This window comes from Physella acuta, unplaced genomic scaffold, assembly GCF_028476545.2.
Source record: "Physella acuta isolate Inbredline_101_S28 unplaced genomic scaffold, ASM2847654v3 ptg000187l, whole genome shotgun sequence".
NCBI classification, from domain to species: domain Eukaryota; kingdom Metazoa; phylum Mollusca; class Gastropoda; family Physidae; genus Physella; species Physella acuta.
The window spans coordinates 1,098,142-1,116,404 of record NW_026731706.1 but is presented as its reverse complement, the minus strand read 5'-3'; the positions used below and the strand labels follow the sequence as shown (position 1 = coordinate 1,116,404).

Sequence of the window (18,263 nt, the reverse complement as noted above, 5' to 3'; positions counted from 1 at the left end):
CTTTTATTCAGTGTGTATGTTGTTACTAAAATCAAAATAAGTGATTTAATTATAACTCTCAATGTCATTAAGTTTAGAAGCAAGAATTTGTAATTTTGTTTGAGAAAATTTTAATCACCACTTCAGTAAGTTCTAAAGTAAGAATGAGTTGTTATTTTGTCTGAGCCAATGTTGAACATTTGCAGTGGAAGTCTAGTGCAAGCTGAAGATGTTATGTCTCTACTGAGACCATTCTGCTCAGATTCTTCTATACAAGTTCCACAAAGGCTGGATGTTTTAAAGGTCCTTGAAAAGGTCAACCTCACCTTTTTTTTTTCACAAATTCAATCATTTGTAAAAAGTAAAATAAGATATTCTTTTGGACTAGAGGGTCATTAGGGCAGTGAAGTGGAGTTTATCTTTTTCCATGACCTTGGAATATGAAGGAATAATGTGATCTAGCTGCCTTTACTTTCCCCAACATGACCAGGTAAACATTACAGCTGGCTGGACTATGCGACGTCCTAAAGCTTAAGATGTTTGGGTCAGCATTCGTGTGCTTTACTGCCTTACCACACCCCACCATGGGCGGAAACAAAACAAAAATCAGCTTTTGGGTCTCATCAATTTAAATCATGTGTTCACAGAAAATCCATTTCATCTCTACTAGTACTTTATGTCCACCTTTTTTTGTTCTTGTTTTAGAGTTTTGACTTGTCCGCCACAGACAAAACACTTCTAACACTGTACAGAACAGATGCTCTTGTCACATCTGGTTGGCCAGACAAACAGGTAAGTTAACACAGGTGATAGCTGCTAAAGGGGAACATTTTTTATCTCTAGCTATATGTTGTTTGGGATAGAAGAATCTAGCACAGGTTCTCAACATGTGCCTCTGGTGCCCCACACAACTATCTGTGGAAGTGGCATATGTTGTATGGTATAGTAGGATCCTACACAGGTTCTCAACATGTGCTTCTGGTGCCCCATGAAGCTTATTTATTAAAAAATAATTGCTGATTTTTTAATCAGGTATAAGTGTGTTGAAAATGAAGTTAGATAGTTGTTTTATTATACTTTCAACCGTTTATAACTACTAAAAACTTTATATGTTTCTCCTTAGATGTTTTGTTATTGTTTTAATAAGTTTTTTATTTATTATGCTAGATAAATAATGTAATGATTTCACATGCCATAGTTAATTTAATGACCAATCCCTTCCCTTTATTTTAAACAGATTAGTGAGGACATGATAATATCAGAGGAGGCAAGGGCTGCTTTCTTCTCAACTCTTCTACAAGAATCTAACAACAAACATCATTTGGTCACATGTGCACATTTGCTCATACTATGGCCACCATTTTCTCCTTCATACAGGTGAGTGATACAAAAACAAATTCTGAAGTTTGGCAGATTTATTTATTTATCATATCTATTATGATGATGACTGCACTTAGAAATTTAAAAAACAAACTATTTATGAACTGTTAACATGTTTTGTTCTTATGAATAATCTCTTACATTTTGGGGATTTAAAAAATATAGGGCTTCTTTATAAACAAAATCCATGCCAAATATAATTTTAGTAAGATTTAACAAATCTACACATCTAGTTAAAATGTATGAGTTTCCTAATCAACAATTATAAAATATTTCAAACAAATTTTAATCTCTCAGTGTTCCCCCTTTCAAGAATTGGCATTTATTTTAATTTTATAATCACCAAAATCCAACAGTCTCATTTAGTACTTTTTGGGTTCCGAAGAGCCTGGTACGTCGGACTTCCAAGTCCCCTACATAATAGCGTGGGGGGGGGGGGGGGGGGGGGGGAGAGGTGCAAGACTGCCAGGAACCAAAAAGGGTTTGCTCTCAACCCTAACCAGATATTTTGACTTTAAGCTGCGGCCTTCATGTGGCTTCGGAAGAGTGCCACTAGTCAGACCAAGCTCATGACCCCCCTAATGGGTGCGGAATGGCTAGTGGTAGCCAACAGCAGCTAGAGGTTTTTGATCTGGCCGAGTAGAACTGCTGTATGCGCTAGTTCAAAGGATGGCCGAACACCCCTCACGATCAAGCTGGGTACCAGGCGGTAGGACGACGTCCCGCGTCTGGTGGGTGGGGAAGGAAAGCCCGGTGAGAGCCAACGGAAGTAGCGACCGATGTATAGGAAACTCTCGTGGTCGGGGTTTGCTACACTGAGGCCTGCCTGGCTAATGGGAGCCCAACTCCTGAGCCGGTTTCCATATAAGGAAGGAAGGAAGAAGTACTTTTTGGTAAACTAAAGTAAAATATAAAAGTGCTTTGTTTCAGTTCTAATCCAGATACAAATCCGTGGGTGAAAATGTTGAAAACGATTGTGTCCCCTCAAGGAGAATCAAGTGGAGAGATCATATATGATGTTATAAAAAATGAATGCTCAATCTTTCCTCTTGATATTAAGGTAAAAAAAAACATCTTTTCATATGCATGAATTGTACTCACATATATACTGTACAATGTTGCCAACAAAGATAAATTATCTACATGATTAGAATCTGCAACGTTTAATCATTTATAATGCTCTAAATAGATTTTTTTATTTTATTGTCAGTGTACTGATTCTATAGTTGATCTGTTAATTCAAGACAACCAACACATTTCTGGTGTGAAGTTAGCTTTAAGGTCCTGCTATCCACAGTTGGTTGAAAAAGGCTTGAAGGTTTTGGAGAATATTAGTGAAGTAAGTGTTTTCTAAATAATTTTAACAAGGGTCTAGGGAAAAGGTTGCCACTGAAAAGCTGACACTGACAAAAGTTTGGCACTGACAAAAGGCTGACACTGACAAAAGGTTGACACTGACAAAAGGCTGACACTGACATATGGTTGTCACTGACAATCAGTTGCCACTTACACAGAGCTGACTCAAACAAAATAGTTGAGAAAAACAATAGGCTGATATGGCCAAAAGCTGTTAATAAAAATAAGTAAAGATAAAAGACTGACATGATCAAAAGGCTGACACTGACTAAAAGCAAACACTGACACAGACATAAAGAAGACGCTGATAATAGGCTGACATGGATAAAAGATAGACATGGAAAAAGACAAACAACTAAAAGTCTAACAGATAAAAAGTAGAAATTCAACAAGCCATTATGAATTAGTTTGATGATTAGACATTGAACATAAATATTATTCATTAACTATTATTCTGTGGGGTGTTTGGTCTATACCAGGGGTCGGCAACCTTTTGAAGCGGAAGAGCCAAAAGTTACAATTTTCAAAATTTCCCTGGTTTTAAAGAGCCACTAACACTTTTTAATTTCAAATATTTTATTTTTTTATTAAGATTATTAGTATTTGTGCAAGGAGCTGGAGAGCCGCATCTTGATATCAAACGAGCCGCATGCGGCTCGCGAGCCGCAGGTTGCCGACCCCTGGTCTATACATAAGTTTCTGGTTGGTTTAAAAAAGGACATTTTTGTAATAAAAAATATTTCCTCAATTCTTATTCTACCTTGTGATATTGTTAATACTTTACTAAACTGTATTTTATCCTCACCAAAATATGTAGTTATTTTATTTTTACTTTTCAGAATTTAGCCGATGCTGACTTGATGGCCATGTTGTTAAAAAATCACCTGACAGCGAGGGTGGTCTCAATGCCAGTGTACTCACCACTGGTTGCCCATGTCCTTCAACACCAAGGTCAGCCAGAGCTTCCTGCAGTGGACACTATTGTAGCCCAGCTAGACCAGGCAGGTTTTAAGGCAGAGGCTGGATCTCTCCTACTACAGGCTCGTCTGAGTCACTCCAAGCTGCTCACCTTCAACTCTGCCCTTGCTTCAGTACGTCGCTGGTTTAAAAACTGATCTCAGTCACATTGGATATTTTACAGCGCAAAACAATTTACTTGTGAGGTAAATAATGAAGTGTGCCCAACTGATGTCATTTACAGCATTTATTTTTCTCTAGGATTTCTTTATTTATTGACGGAAACACGTGAAAGAAATATTTTGTGAATGTGATATAAAGCCTAACCCAGGACAATGTGAATGGTACTAGAACCTTTAATGAATTTTTGCTGAGTTATATTTCCTATTGTTGTTATTTACTAATAGAAATTATGGTAATAAATTAATTATTAAAAAATTGTATTTGATTTGATTTTAACTTAATTTGACTTAACTGCATCAATAACCAAAGCATGTGATAATTATCCATCACTCTGATAAAACCAAATAAAAATATAGGTATACAAGATTTACACTGTCACCTAAAGCTGTTAGGTGGGTTGACTCTGACTGCCATAGCAATGTAATCTAGACTTCTGCTACTCAAATATTGAAGAACTTGAATACTTAAACCTGTATGTGGTGTTGGTCACTCAATCAAATAGTGAAGAACTTAATTACTTAAACCTGTATGTGTTGGTCATTCAAATAGTGAAGAACTTGAATACTTAAACCTGTATATGGTGTTGGTCACTCACTCAAATAGTGAAGAACTTGAATACTTAAACCTGTATGTGTTGTTGGTCACTCAGTCAAATAGTGAAGAACTTGAATACTTAAACCTGTATATGGTGTTGGTCACTCAGTCAAATAGTGAAGAACTTGAATACTTAAACTTGTATGTATTGGTCAGTCAAATAGTGAAAAACTTGAATACTTAAACCTGTATGTGGTGTTGGTCACTCAGTCAAATAGTGAAGAACTTGAATACTTAAACCTGTATATGGTGTTGGTCAGTCAAATAGTGAAGAACTTGAATACTTAAACCTGTATGTGGTGTTGGTCACTCAGTCAAATAGTGAAGAACTTGAATACTTAAACCTGTATATGGTGTTGGTCACTCAGTCAAATAGTGAAGAACTTGAATACTTAAACCTGTATGTAGTGTTGGTCAAATAGTGAAGAACTTGAATACTTAAACCTGTATGAGTTAGTCAACTCAGCCTAGAACTCCCTCAAAATAGCAGTTTTTTTGTTTTCCCAAACATCGATTTCTTCCTAAAATATTTTCTGAGCTCCGTCGTCATTGAGTTATCAATTAATTTCTATTGCAATGTAACCCCCCCCCCCCCCTCTTAACAATTAACAATGTGCCGGCGAACATTTTATAACATCTATACACTGTGTTGAATTGTGCCCTTCACAAACTTGAAGTACGCAGCATTCCATGTTGTAGTAAACCATTTGACATAGTCCAGTACGTCAGTATCCCTCCGGTTGTTACTTTCCCGCATGTCACGTCACGACGACCTAAAGATGACCGTCATGACGACCTAAAGATGACCGTTGCCACACGTCACGACGACCTAAAGATGATCACACGTCACCACGACCTAAAGATGACAGTCACGACGACCTAAAGATGATCACACGTCACCACGACCTAAAGATGACCGTCACGACGACCTAAAGATGACCGTCACCACGACCTAAAGATGACCGTCCCCACGACCTAAAGATGACCGTCCCCACGACCTAAAGATGACCGTCACCACGACCTAAAGATGACCGTTGCCACACGTCACGACGACCTAAAGATGACCGTCACCACACGTCACGACGACCTAAAGATGACCGTCACCACACGTCACCACGACCTAAAGATGACCACACGTCACGACGACCTAAAGATGACCGTCACCACACGTCACGACGACCTAAAGATGACCGTCACCACACGTCACAACAATATGACCCACCCACGCCATTAATACCAATTATTTTCTGTGTCCAGCGAGATCTCATCCAAACACACGAATGTAGATAAAACTGGGTGGGCTTTTTCTATTTGCGATAGGTAACCTAGGGGAGTCATCTGTTGTCTTAAAATTATTACGTGAAGGAAGCCAAGACGCATCACGTGAGATACAGTCTACATGTAGGATGCTGCGTGACTGATACGGTTTTGGTGGTGAGTATGTCTAGGCCCATGATGCTTCATCATGTTGGAGGAATAAAAACGATAGTTCTTTTTTTTTTTAAAAGTCTGTCCTCGACAGTTGGCTTTCGTCTGTTTTGCTTGAAATGTGCTTCTAAAATTTGTATCACAAAACTTTAAAACGAGGGTCAACTCAGTAAAACAGTGCAGTTAACTGGTGGATAGAACAAGACTGGCAGACCGGACCTTCATGCGGTCTGTGCATGAATCGTCCAAATCTTGTGAAATCCATTCAAATGTCGGAATCACGTCAGACCTACAAATTAATGTTGACGGTGCTTTAAAGCAGCACATTCATTAGGTCAATAAAGGAATGGTTTCACTGATTTGGCTTATAGAATGTTTATATAGGGGCCTCCAGTTTAGTAATTTTGATCAAATGGTAAAGTAAAAATGGCCTTTACGTTAAGATTATAAGACACAAGCAAGAAGTAGTAAGCGGGTGGGGCAGATTAAGATTGTAGGCAGGGGCAGAGGTCTGGTCCTCAAATACGTAACATGGCAAGTAACATCAAGCCGAAAATTTTAGAACGACTTCTTAAAAATAAAACCAATGTTGCGTTATGCTGTTTTTTTTTAATGGGTTTTTTCCATTCGTGTGCAGAGTTTCTTCCAGGCATCTCTTCGGGGGATGGAATTTATATAGTAAAAATATACTTTAACAAGTGTCCGCCCCCGGAAAGTGTTGACCGCCCCCCCCCCCGAAAATATCAAGTGTCCCCCCCTCGGAGAAAAAAAGTCTGGAAGAAACACTGATCGTGTGGTAAACACGTGAAAACAGTTCACAACAATAACAAAGTGAGGGTCGATTGGATGTAAAAGCCATAAACTTGACCAACGGCCGTCATCAACAGTTTATTTGTGTTTATGTATGGGGGGGGGGGGGGCATGGAAAAATGAAGGGGGACACGGCGAACGTGTTTACGTTTACATTAGAACAGAAGAGCTCACCACTGCCTGATGTGTATTTGTCGACCCTGTAAGCAGTTATCCCGCTGTGGTGTGTTGTGTGTAGCCATGGTCGACCCGTCAACTTCGTGCATGTGAGTTCATCGTTAAAACGGCAGTCAGTGGTGGTGGGGAGAGGGTATGGAAGGGGTATGGGGGAGAGGTTATGGGGGGGGGGGGGGGCGACCGTTTTCAGTTCAGTGGCGTCTTTTTGGACTAATCATTTTAACCAAGTTTACAATAAGATTAATTAAAGCCCCTTTAAATATCTCTGACTGGGCTTTTAGTATTGTGTTTTTGTTAGTTCTTTAAGTCTCTGACTGGGCTTTTAGTATTGTGTTTTTGTTAGTTCTTTAAGTCTCTGACTGGGCTTTTAGTATTGTGTTTTTGTTACTTCTTTAATCTCTGACTGGGCTTTTAGTATTGTGTTTTTGTTAGTTCTTTAAGTCTCTGACTGGGCTTTTAGTATTGTGTTTTTGTTAGTTCTTTAAGTCTCTGACTGGGCTTTTAGTATTGTGTTTTTGTTACTTCTTTAATCTCTGACTGGGCTTTTAGTATTGTGTTTTTGTTAGTTCTTTAAGTCTCTGACTGGGCTTTTAGTATTGTGTTTTTGTTAGTTCTTTAAGTCTCTGACTGGGCTTTTAGTATTGTGTTTTTGTTACTTCTTTAAGTCTCTGACTGGGCTTTTAGTATTGTGTTTTTGTTACTTCTTTAAGTCTCTGACTGGGCTTTTAGTATTGTGTTTTTGTTAGTTCTTTAAGTCTCTGACTGGGCTTTTAGTATTGTGTTTTTGTTACTTCTTTAAGTCTCTGACTGGGCTTTTAGTATTGTGTTTTTGTTAGTTCTTTAAGTCTCTGACTGGGCTTTTAGTATTGTGTTTTTGTTAGTTCTTTAATCTCTGACTGGGCTTTTAGTATTGTGTTTTTGTTAGTTCTTTAAGTCTCTGACTGGGCTTTTAGTATTGTGTTTTTGTTACTTCTTTAATCTCTGACTGGGCTTTTAGTATTGTGTTTTTGTTAGTTCTTTAAGTCTCTGACTGGGCTTTTAGTATTGTGTTTTTGTTACTTCTTTAATCTCTGACTGGGCTTTTAGTATTGTGTTTTTGTTACTTCTTTAAGTCTCTGACTGGGCTTTTAGTATTGTGTTTTTGTTACTTCTTTAAGTCTCTGACTGGGCTTTTAGTATTGTGTTTTTGTTACTTCTTTAATCTCTGACTGGGCTTTTAGTATTGTGTTTTTGTTAGTTCTTTAAGTCTCTGACTGGGCTTTTAGTATTGTGTTTTTGTTACTTCTTTAAGTCTCTGACTGGGCTTTTAGTATTGTGTTTTTGTTACTTCTTTAATCTCTGACTGGGCTTTTAGTTTTGTGTTTTTGTTACTTCTTTAAGTCTCTGACACATACGTTAAAATACTCAACTGGGTTATTACGAATAGCCTAAATATCAATTCAGTGAGATTAAAAATGGTTCTAGTTTTGCTGAATTTAGACATCTTCATTGTGATTGTGTTCGCCTAACATGGGGCAGAGAAACTCTTGACTGGTCAAGTACTTGCCAATAAACTCTATAAACTGAATTCACTGAATATTACTGTCTGATATCAGTGCAAAGACCCCCCTCCCTTCAAACTGTAAACCTGGATACGCCCCTGCATTACCTTAAGATTCGGACAAGATGTAGTAAAAGGGCAGGGTGGAGTAAGGTTGTGGGCGGGTGTTGTGAAGTGTTCGGTCACGGTTGTCAATTTTTGTTCAAATGTTCAGGTAAACACGTGAATACAGTTCACAACAAAGGCAGAGCCAATGGCGTGTAGCAGGCATATTACTAGACTTAAGGCCGACTACGTTAGACCTTCATTAGACATCCAGTCAAGTGCGGGTGGAACATCATCACGTCAAAGTCTGGTTAGTCAAGTAACTAGTTATCAACTCTATAGACCTAGGGCCTATAGTTTAGCTACAGGTGTGTCTAGTTAGTCAAGTAACGAGCTATCAACTCTATAGACCTAGGGCTTATAGTTTAGCTACAGGTGTATCTAGTTAGTCAAGTAACGAGTTATCAACTCTATAGACCTAGGGCTTATAGTTTAGCTACAGGTGTGTCACGTTAAGAAATTTTCTTGTTGGTAAGTTGGTTATTTAATATTTGTCGCTACATGCGACTGATTCTCTTCATATCTAGATTAGATCTAATGCGGTTCTAAAATTAGTTTTAGCCTGCTATGCATAGAGACTATGCAGCCTCAGTTTATCAACCGGTAAAATGTAATTCCACTAATCCGCTCCGATTAAATTCCGCAATCTAATCCGCTAAGATTAACTTTGATAACCTAAACTGCTACTATGATCATGAATCTAATCCGCAACGATTCTTCTATTCTGCTAACTACCATACACATGCGTAGTTGACGCGCTCATCAATGTCACTTTTGGCCGCACAAGTTGGACAGTCCTAAGCTTGTCTGTTAGGTGTCATGGATGCTAATCTGTACGTTACTGTTTTGTTCCATTAGCCGCCGCCTAGAGGAAACTCTGTTCTCAGTATAACCTGCGATAATGGTTTGGGTGGGCCATTTCAAAGGGGACTACTGGTCAGGGCAACAGCCACACAATCCCTGTCGGAGGCCCTCAGTGCTGGTCTCACCCACCAGTTGCGGGGGTCAAAGCTGGGAAAGTAGTGGTTCATCACTGAAGGCTCGACGAAGGGGAGGAGAATGGAGCAACGTTCCTGTTCAAGAGGAGTGCAGCTGCTTTTTTTCCCCAGAGTTCCAGCTCTTGGACCTTCCCGAGTCCAGTGTCAAGCTGTGAAGCCCTATCGCGGTAGCGCTGCCGTGGGTAGGGGGGATCAGTGCGGGCACCAACTCCAGCAGCGGGTTGCAAAGTGGCTCGGGACAAGCTTGCAATTCTCCAGCACTAACTGGGCTACCAATCCTTCCTGAAGGTAGCGCTGCCGGAGGGGGGGAGGCAGTAGTTCGACTTGTGCTTGGGGAAGTCCTGGACATCACGTAGTGTCAAGCTGTGAAGCCCTATCGCGGTAGCGCTGCCGTGGGTAGGAGGGATCAGTGATGGCACCCAACTTTCCGGCAGGATTGTTGGGTGGTGTTTAGGTGCAAGTCTTGGACGTGCATCGGAGGAAGCCAAACCAGCAGGTGAAGGTGATAAGAACGCATGTTCTTCGTTGGAGGCAGGTAAATTGACCATAGCCTTTATATCTTTTAGCCTTACATAATTCAGTATTAACGATAGCTTAGTTCTACGTGTTAAACCGGGACTGTCCAACCCAGCTGTAGCCGTCTAGTGGCTTTGATGGTGCTTGTATTATCTTTTACTTGCAGTTTTATTTGCCTTAATAACAGGCTTGCACATGTTATATAGGGCTGTAGCTTGCGAGATGATAGGACCGTAGCGTGCGAGAAATTATTTTATATATGTTTATATTGGCCCACGGTGGTCCTGTATTTAGTTATGTATCTTTTAACTAACGCATTTAACTCTTCAAACTTTATTTTTCCAGGATTTTTTCCAAAGATCCTCCCAGGATCCTTCCATGAAATATCCAGATCTTCGAACCACATGTTCATTCTTAAAAATGTATTTTGTCATTTTATTTTTCCAAATCTCCTCAGCTTTCATCCGTTGGTCTTATCCAGTGTAACTGTCAAGTTAGATGACCAGAAAAGTATGCAACATTGCTTGAATATGTGCGTTCACATACCCGTACAGGAATCTCCATGCAAGTAAAGTTTATTGTTTATTTTAAACTTTTTAGTTTCTGATTTAAAACTTTAAAGGTGCATTAAAGGAAACCCCAGCACACAGACACATCTGGTTTTGTAGAGGAATGTTTTGTGAGTGAAGCTGTGGTCAGAGCACATCTACAGGCGACAACACAGCTTGGTATTTGGGACAGTCAGCACATCTACAGGCGACAGCACAGCTTGGTATTTGGGACAAAGTTGAGGTAGGACATACATTTGGTCATCCTTAGTTTATGCATTTATCATGTAATGTTGTTTTTGTTTTTTTTACTACTAGTTTTTCTTTAAAGCTGGGAGTGAATTCCCTTCCACATGACATATTCATTTGTGTATTATGATTGTATAGATAAAAACCTATTGTATTTGTTTTAAGTATTTTAAGGGAAACTATGGATAGGGCACATAATTGTTCCAGACAGGCAAGTTGATCATAATCTTTTTTAATACTTCCATTTTGTACAGCCATTCTTTCAACAATTCATTAACTGTAATGTGCATGCACTCTACTAATTATTTCATGTTTTTATTCCCTCACTCCCACCCAGGCACCACAAAGACTTGTTTCTGGATATGATTATCATTGTTTATGAGTCTACTAATTGGTACTTTGTTCTATTTGATAAAGGAGACTGGGCGAGTCCAACTACAAGGGTTGAACATGGAGTTGTAGCTAAAGTTAAAGGAGCTGTCCTACCAAGGGAAGTAACTTGAAAACATTTCATGTGAAGTCAAGAGAAACATGTTACAGACAGGTAACTTGACCATAACCTATTTATACTTGATTTTATGACAGCTCTTTTGTCATGTGTATTGACTCTAGTTTAATTTTGCTGTTTATTAAATTTATTATTTTTCCTCAGATTCAAAGAAAACGCCTACCATTTCTTTCTCCCGTTAATCATAAGCCAGTTTTTTTTCTTAGTTTCTTTATGATTAAATAAATGATTAATTTTATATTTGAATTTTATACAGGAGTAACTTAGATCACAAAGGATAGTTCAGCTTGTTTGGAACAGCCGTATGTCAGATTCTCTCTAAGGATTTCATATCAAGCTAAGAGGAAGGCATATTGTACCATTGAGGTAAGTTGAATGATAGTTTATACAATTCTATGGATTATTTAAAAACGTGGTTTTTTTCCGAAAATGAAGCAAAACTGATGTATGATGTCCAGTCCAGGAAAGAAACGACAAGAAAAAGACGTGTTGAAGGTTCCTTCCATTCGGCGATTTATACTCTATGCCAAGAGGAACACATTTTGTTCAAAAACTTGTAAGTTGACAATTTGCTTTTGCAATACCCAAATTTTGAAAAACTTTGACATGTGATGTTTTGATTGTAATTAATTTTTGCACAATTGCATTATTTTTTGCAGGAGTCGACAATGAAATCTCTTCACATACAGATCAAAGCTGTAGATTTTGCTTTCAGTGTAATTGTGTTGAGGACTACTTGTTTTTTTTTTTACTTAAATAGGTCAAACTGGTGAAGACACATAGGGCCTAGTTGAGCATGGTTATTGAGGTAAAGCAGATGTAGCCAAGGGAAGAAACTTGAAAACAAGATTTACTATGCAATGCTAAGGGAGGCTAATCTTGTTCAAAACAGGCAAGTTGACCATAGCTTTTTAAATCTTTGATTATCAAATGTTTAATCAGGTACATTGACTGTAGTTATTTTTGCGCTCTCTCCTAATTTAATTTTTTATTTGCTTTCAGGGGCCATGGAGATCTTTAGAAACCATAAATCTATACATTTTGTGTAATTTTTCATTCTGATTGTGTAGACTTTTTGTACTTTAGTTTCAGCCATCCTGATGCAAAACTTTTCCCAGTGAATAGTTGAACATCCTCCAGTCATGTAAAAATGGCAGTGTGTGAAACAGTTGCACAGTTCTGTCTTCATTGAAAACTTACACAAGTGTTCTAAATGTACTACAATTTTAAGGTCAGTCTGTTAACTGCTAGATCTAGGTTGCAATCTTTTCTTTTCAACACAAATTTTTATAACAATTTTCTTTAGAGTTGTATTTAAATCTTGTATCTCATCCTTAAATAAATTTGATTCATTAAATATTTGTTTTCTCTTTCAGTTGTTTTTTCCAAGTTTCCAGTGGACTAGAGTTGTCAAGCTAATGAAAAACAAATGAAAAGCTGTACCATCATTGAATTTTCTTAAAATAAATGATTTTAAAGTTACATCTTGTTCTCTTTCAATTCTTGATTGTGATGGGATGTGTTCGCTTGATAGAATGAATTTGATTTGTTTTCACCAAAATTGCAGACTTTGAAGGAAGTAAACAGTAACAGTTTCAAGTAATTTAAATTTAAAAACCATATTCTAGTTGAACCTAGATCTAGTACTAGATCTAGTTTGTTTTTAAAAAAAAATTATTCATTTTAGCCCAGCATTCTTAGCCTTTATTATATAATTTATATAAGGAGGCTTTTTCTTTACAAAATAATGCACGGTTGATATATAAATTTAATCAGTCATTTGCAGATATGATAGCCAACTTGAGCAACAAAATCTTAATTAATATAATTGTAATAGATTGAAATAATTGTGAGGTCAAGGGAACTCACTCTTCTGTATTAGTTATATTTATAATATTGTTATCTTGAGTGATGTCCCTTGGGTACTTCCTTCCGTCCTCTCTGTGTGTTACCATCGTGATGTAGTTAGACCCATTAAATGTGTTATATACAACCACAGGCTTCTGTCGTCAATCTATTATAATTGGCGACGAAGGATAAACATCGACTAGAAAGAGCACCTACTTACGCAAAAAAGAGGTTTGCTAGAGCTTATTAGCTAATTATTTCTAGAATTATGGCGCTGTATGGCCAAATAAATCAATTTGATGCGAATGATGAAATCATTCAAGATTACCTAGAGAGGTTAAGCTTTTACCTAGAAGCTAACGACGTGACGATAGAAGCCAAAAAGAGAGCTGTTTTGTTAACAGTCATAGGGCCTCAACAATTTAGGCTACTAAAAGACTTATGCACACCAGCTAGTCTAACTACCAAGAGCTTTAACGAGCTGAGCAAATTGCTAACAGACCACCATGCGCCTACCCCATCAAAGTTTTTATGTAGAGCTAGATTTGACAGTAGGACTCGTCAACCAAACGAGTCAATAACAGAATATGTTGCTGCTTTACGTCATTTAAGTAGATTTTGTGAATTCGGCGATACGCTGTCTGACAGACTATGTGAAAAGTTTGTGACAGGTGTAAACAGCCCTGATATTCAAAGAAAGTTGCTGCTCGAGTCAGATCTAAAATTGGAAAAAGCAATACAACTTGCAATGTCATTCCAGCAGTCATCAGATGCGGCGAGATCTTTAGCACCTTCAGAGATCCATGCAGTAAACAGCAGGTTAGTCAATAAACATCAACCCTATCAGAGCATTCTAACTTATGCTAAACAGCCTGCTCGTTCAAATCCTAGATCTAAATCTAGTAATAATTATCAAAAATGTCATCGATGCAAAGGTCCCCATGCATCTCATCGGTGCAAGTTCAAGTCTGCAACTTGTTATAAGTGCGGTAAGCAAGGTCACATTGCTAAGGCCTGCTTTGCAAAGTCTTCGTCTGTTGCTAAATCTAGCCAGTCAAGACAGTACCGCAACCAAAAGCAGCACTATGTTAACTCTCACCAAGACTACCTAACCCAACCAATGAACCACTCTACCTGTAAAAATGCTCAAATTGATTCGCAGCCGGATTTCAACCTATTCTCTGTGAAATCAATAAGTCATGCTCCCATCAATGTACCAGTTTATATCAACGGTAAGAGCATCAGCTTCCAACTGGACACTGGAGCATCTCTAACAGTCATAACAAAGAAAGATTTTGACGCTGTCATAGGAGGATCAGTGCCTCTACAGCCATGTCACAAGTGTCTAACAACATACACTGGTGACAATGTTCCGGTAATAGGAGAGTGTATGGTTCATGTAAATTATAATGGTCAAAGTGTTAAACTTCCTCTTCTTGTGGTTGAAGGAAATGGACCGCCATTACTAGGTAGGAACTGGTTAAGTAATCTTAAGTTAAATTGGGAGAGTATTTGTTCATTGAAGAATGTAAAAGAATCTAGTCTTACTTCACTAGATAAAGTTATATCTGAAAATAAAAGTGTTTTTGGTAATCATGGATTACTAAATGATAGAACAGTGAAGTTAAGCATTAAAGACACAAATCCAAGATACTGCAAAGCTAGAGTTCCACCTTATGCAATAAGGAACAAAATTGAAAATGAGCTAAGTAGATTGGAATCTAATGGCATTATAAAGAAGGTAGACTATTCCGATTGGGCGACACCCATTGTGCCAGTGTTAAAGAAGGATGGTTCTATAAGAATTTGTGGAGATTACAAAGCCACACTGAATAAGCAAATAGAGCTAAATAGGTACCCTATTCCTAACATTGAGGAAATTTCTTTGAATTTGGCAGGAGGAGACAAATTCACTGAATTAGACTTTAGTCATGCTTACACTCAACTAGAACTGCATCCAGATTCAAAAGTCTATACGACAATAAACACACATAAAGGACTCTACCAATATGAAAGACTATGTTTTGGCATATCATCTAGCCCTGGAATTTTCCAAGCTGTCATGGACAGTATTTTTAAGGACATTCCAAATGTTTGTGTGTACTTTGACAATGTGTACATAACTGGTAAGAATGACACTGAACATCTTAAAACACTTGATAAAGTATTGAAAATTGTTGGCGAAAAAGGTTTAAAGATAAACAAAGATAAATGTCAATTCATGTTGACAGAAATTAGTTTTCTTGGTTATATATTGAGCAAACAAGGTATCAGACCTCAACCTGAGAAAACAAAAGCCATTAAAGAAGCACCCAAACCTGAAAATACCCAACAACTAAGAGCTTTTTTGGGCTTAATAAATTACTATGCAAAGTTCATAGGAAATCTGTCTGGTAAACTATCACCACTGTACAAGCTGCTACAGAAAAATGCAACTTGGCACTGGGGTAAACAACAAGAAGCTGCTTTTAATACAGCAAAAGAGGCTTTGTCTGCTGACACCTTACTAACTCACTATGACCCAGGGAAAAGACTTATATTAACATGTGATGCTTCACCAGATGGTGTAGGAGCAGTCTTGTCCCACATGGATGAGAAGGGTGACAGACCCATTGCTTTTGCCAGTAGATCTTTGAACCAGGCTGAGAAAAATTATTCTCAGTTAGATAGGGAAGGCTTAGGCATCATTTTTGGTGTTAAGAAATTTCATAAGTTTCTGTTTGGTAGGAAGTTCACCATCTTTACAGATCATAAACCATTGCTAGGTTTATTTGGAGAAAACAAAACCCTACCTGAGCATGCCTCACCAAGAATTCAAAGATGGGCTATCACACTAACTGCATACAATTATGAATTGAAATACAAACCTGGATCTGAGAATAGTGCAGATAGTCTTAGTAGATTACCTTTAAAAAACCAAAGCCTGAGCTATGTACCAGAAGATGTATTTGTTCTCTTCACTATCATGGATAACTCCAATATAAATGTGAATGATATTAAAAGAGAAACACAAAAAGATGAGTGCTTAATAAAAGTATATGAGCACTGTATGAATGGTTGGCCTGAAGAGTCTGTGAATGATGACTTAAGGCCATATAAAATAAGAAATAAAAACCTTTGTGAAGATAATATAAAAGATGGAGAAGATGCAGTCCATTACCAGTCAGAGTTGCCTAAACAAAGTACTTGTAACTTGATAAATGATTATGGTGATATGGCAATTTCAAATGTTTTAAAGAGAATACATTAGTAAGAAGGAATGTGATCATCAAACAACTTTGCTAACATCATTAGCACTTACAGAAACTAAAAGGGTAACATCAAAAGAAAAGAGCAAAGATTTTTGCCATTGAATACACCCACTTCAAATACTGGATCACAGTTGCAAAGTGATATGGTCCAGAATATTACTCATAAACAGTATTTTTGGTTACCAAAAAGCACTATCAGATTACATGAGGAAATTGATCAATCAAAGAAATCTATGTCAGTTAAGGATCTGAATAACAGCATAATACTTTCAGATGCCAATTCAAAAATGGTTCCATTAAATCATGACAAACATTCATTGAAAGAGAATTTGGTGTTAATGAGTATGTGTATCTAAGAAATTATGGGAGAAAGGAAAAATGGATACCAGGTCAAATTGTTCAATGTACAGGACCTGTGCCTTATAAAGTTAAAAATAACTTGTGCAGATAATAAGTGTGAATCTGTCAATCCCACCAAATCTGATCAGTTCACACCAACTCAGTTTGTTCCACAACCAAGTTCTGTTGATATGAGTGAACCAAGTTGTCTGGAGTCAGAAAATGTAAATTCTGGAGTTAATGATTTAAATCCTAGACCTCCTGAGATAGAGAATCCAGATGGTCAGAATCTTGAGTCACCAAATCAAAAGCCACTGAGAAGGTCAAGCAGGACAATCAAAGTCCCAAATAAGTTAGACCTATGATTTTAAAGGTCAAAAGGACTTTGACATCATTGTTTTGTATCTTGATTATGTTGTGGCATATTGTGCATTGTTTGTAAGGATGTGATCTACCATAATGTTCATGTTACAATATAATTGGTGATTTTAGGATACTATCAATTGTTCTATTGAGAGATGTGTTATTGTGTTCTAAGGGTAAAGGGATGTAATAGATTGAAATAATTGTGAGGTCAAGGGAACTCACTCTTCTGTATTAGTTATATTTATAATATTGTTATCTTGAGTGATGTCCCTTGGGTACTTCCTTCCGTCCTCTCTGTGTGTTACCATCGTGATGTAGTTAGACCCATTAAATGTGTTATATACAACCACAGGCTTCTGTCGTCAATCTATTATAATAATTATGATAGGACTAGGTCATCAATGTTCACAAGATTTAGTTTAATAAAACTAAAAAACTGATGCATTTTGCTGATGTATTATGTTGAGGGGAGAGAACTCTTGTATTTATACTAAAATTTATCCTGTTCAGGAATTTTTATAAAAACCTGTTTTATTTTCAAGTTTTTTTTTTTTAAATTGGACATTTATTAAATTAGAAAACAGACTAAATATAGATTCTAGACATTATTCACTATTACTTTATTACCACATGAAAAAAATAGCATTAAAAGGCCTACTGAATGAATGGCTAACAAAAGAAAACAATAATAATATAGACTAGATCAGCTCAGAGGCGTAGCGACCCTTCCCGGGGACAAACTTTTCGATTTATTTTTCCAACCCATTTTGGCGCCCCCTAAGGTCGGCGCCCGGGGACATATGTCCCCCCCCCCCGACCCCCCCCCCCCCCCGACCCCCCCCCCCCCCCCTCTCGCTACGCTACTGGATCAGCTAGATCTAGATCTTAGAATCTAGATCTAGATCGAAGTCTAAAAACTATTTAAACTTTTCTAAAACCAATGAAAAATTCTTAGCATTTGTCGGCCAAATAATTTCAACACGAGAAGGCAACCAAAAACTGAACTTTGTAACACGTTAAGATCTGGATCTAGTATATATTGTCTCGTGTACAGAAATTTAGTCTAGAATACATAAATTCATAAAATCTTGTGTTCATGTGATTATTTTACAAGCAATAATGTCGGAGTTA

The 18,263-nt window shown here is 37.6% G+C and overlaps 1 protein-coding gene and 1 long non-coding RNA gene across 3 annotated transcripts in view; both read left to right on the top strand.

Annotated features, from left to right (window-relative positions):
- Positions 1-4,094, top strand: part of LOC131936790 (NBAS subunit of NRZ tethering complex) — a 34,941-nt gene extending 30,847 nt beyond the window's left edge. The window contains exons 55-60 of the mRNA XM_059293862.1: positions 186-294; positions 685-771; positions 1,217-1,356; positions 2,290-2,419; positions 2,570-2,698; positions 3,555-4,094. Coding sequence (XP_059149845.1) covers positions 186-294; positions 685-771; positions 1,217-1,356; positions 2,290-2,419; positions 2,570-2,698; positions 3,555-3,830 — 871 coding nt within the window. The 3' untranslated portion in view covers positions 3,831-4,094. The remainder of the gene's footprint in view (positions 1-185; positions 295-684; positions 772-1,216; positions 1,357-2,289; positions 2,420-2,569; positions 2,699-3,554) is intronic.
- Positions 4,095-11,250: 7,156 nt separating this feature from the next.
- Positions 11,251-12,214, top strand: LOC131936813 (uncharacterized). Of its 2 annotated transcripts, none has more exons than XR_009386100.1 (3): positions 11,251-11,364; positions 11,585-11,884; positions 12,089-12,214. It is a non-coding gene; the product is annotated as an uncharacterized LOC131936813 (long non-coding RNA). The 2 variants fall into 2 exon arrangements; XR_009386099.1 differs by lacking the exon at positions 12,089-12,214 and having other exon boundaries at positions 11,585-11,694; positions 11,787-12,053.
- The last annotated feature ends 6,049 nt before the right edge of the window (positions 12,215-18,263 follow it).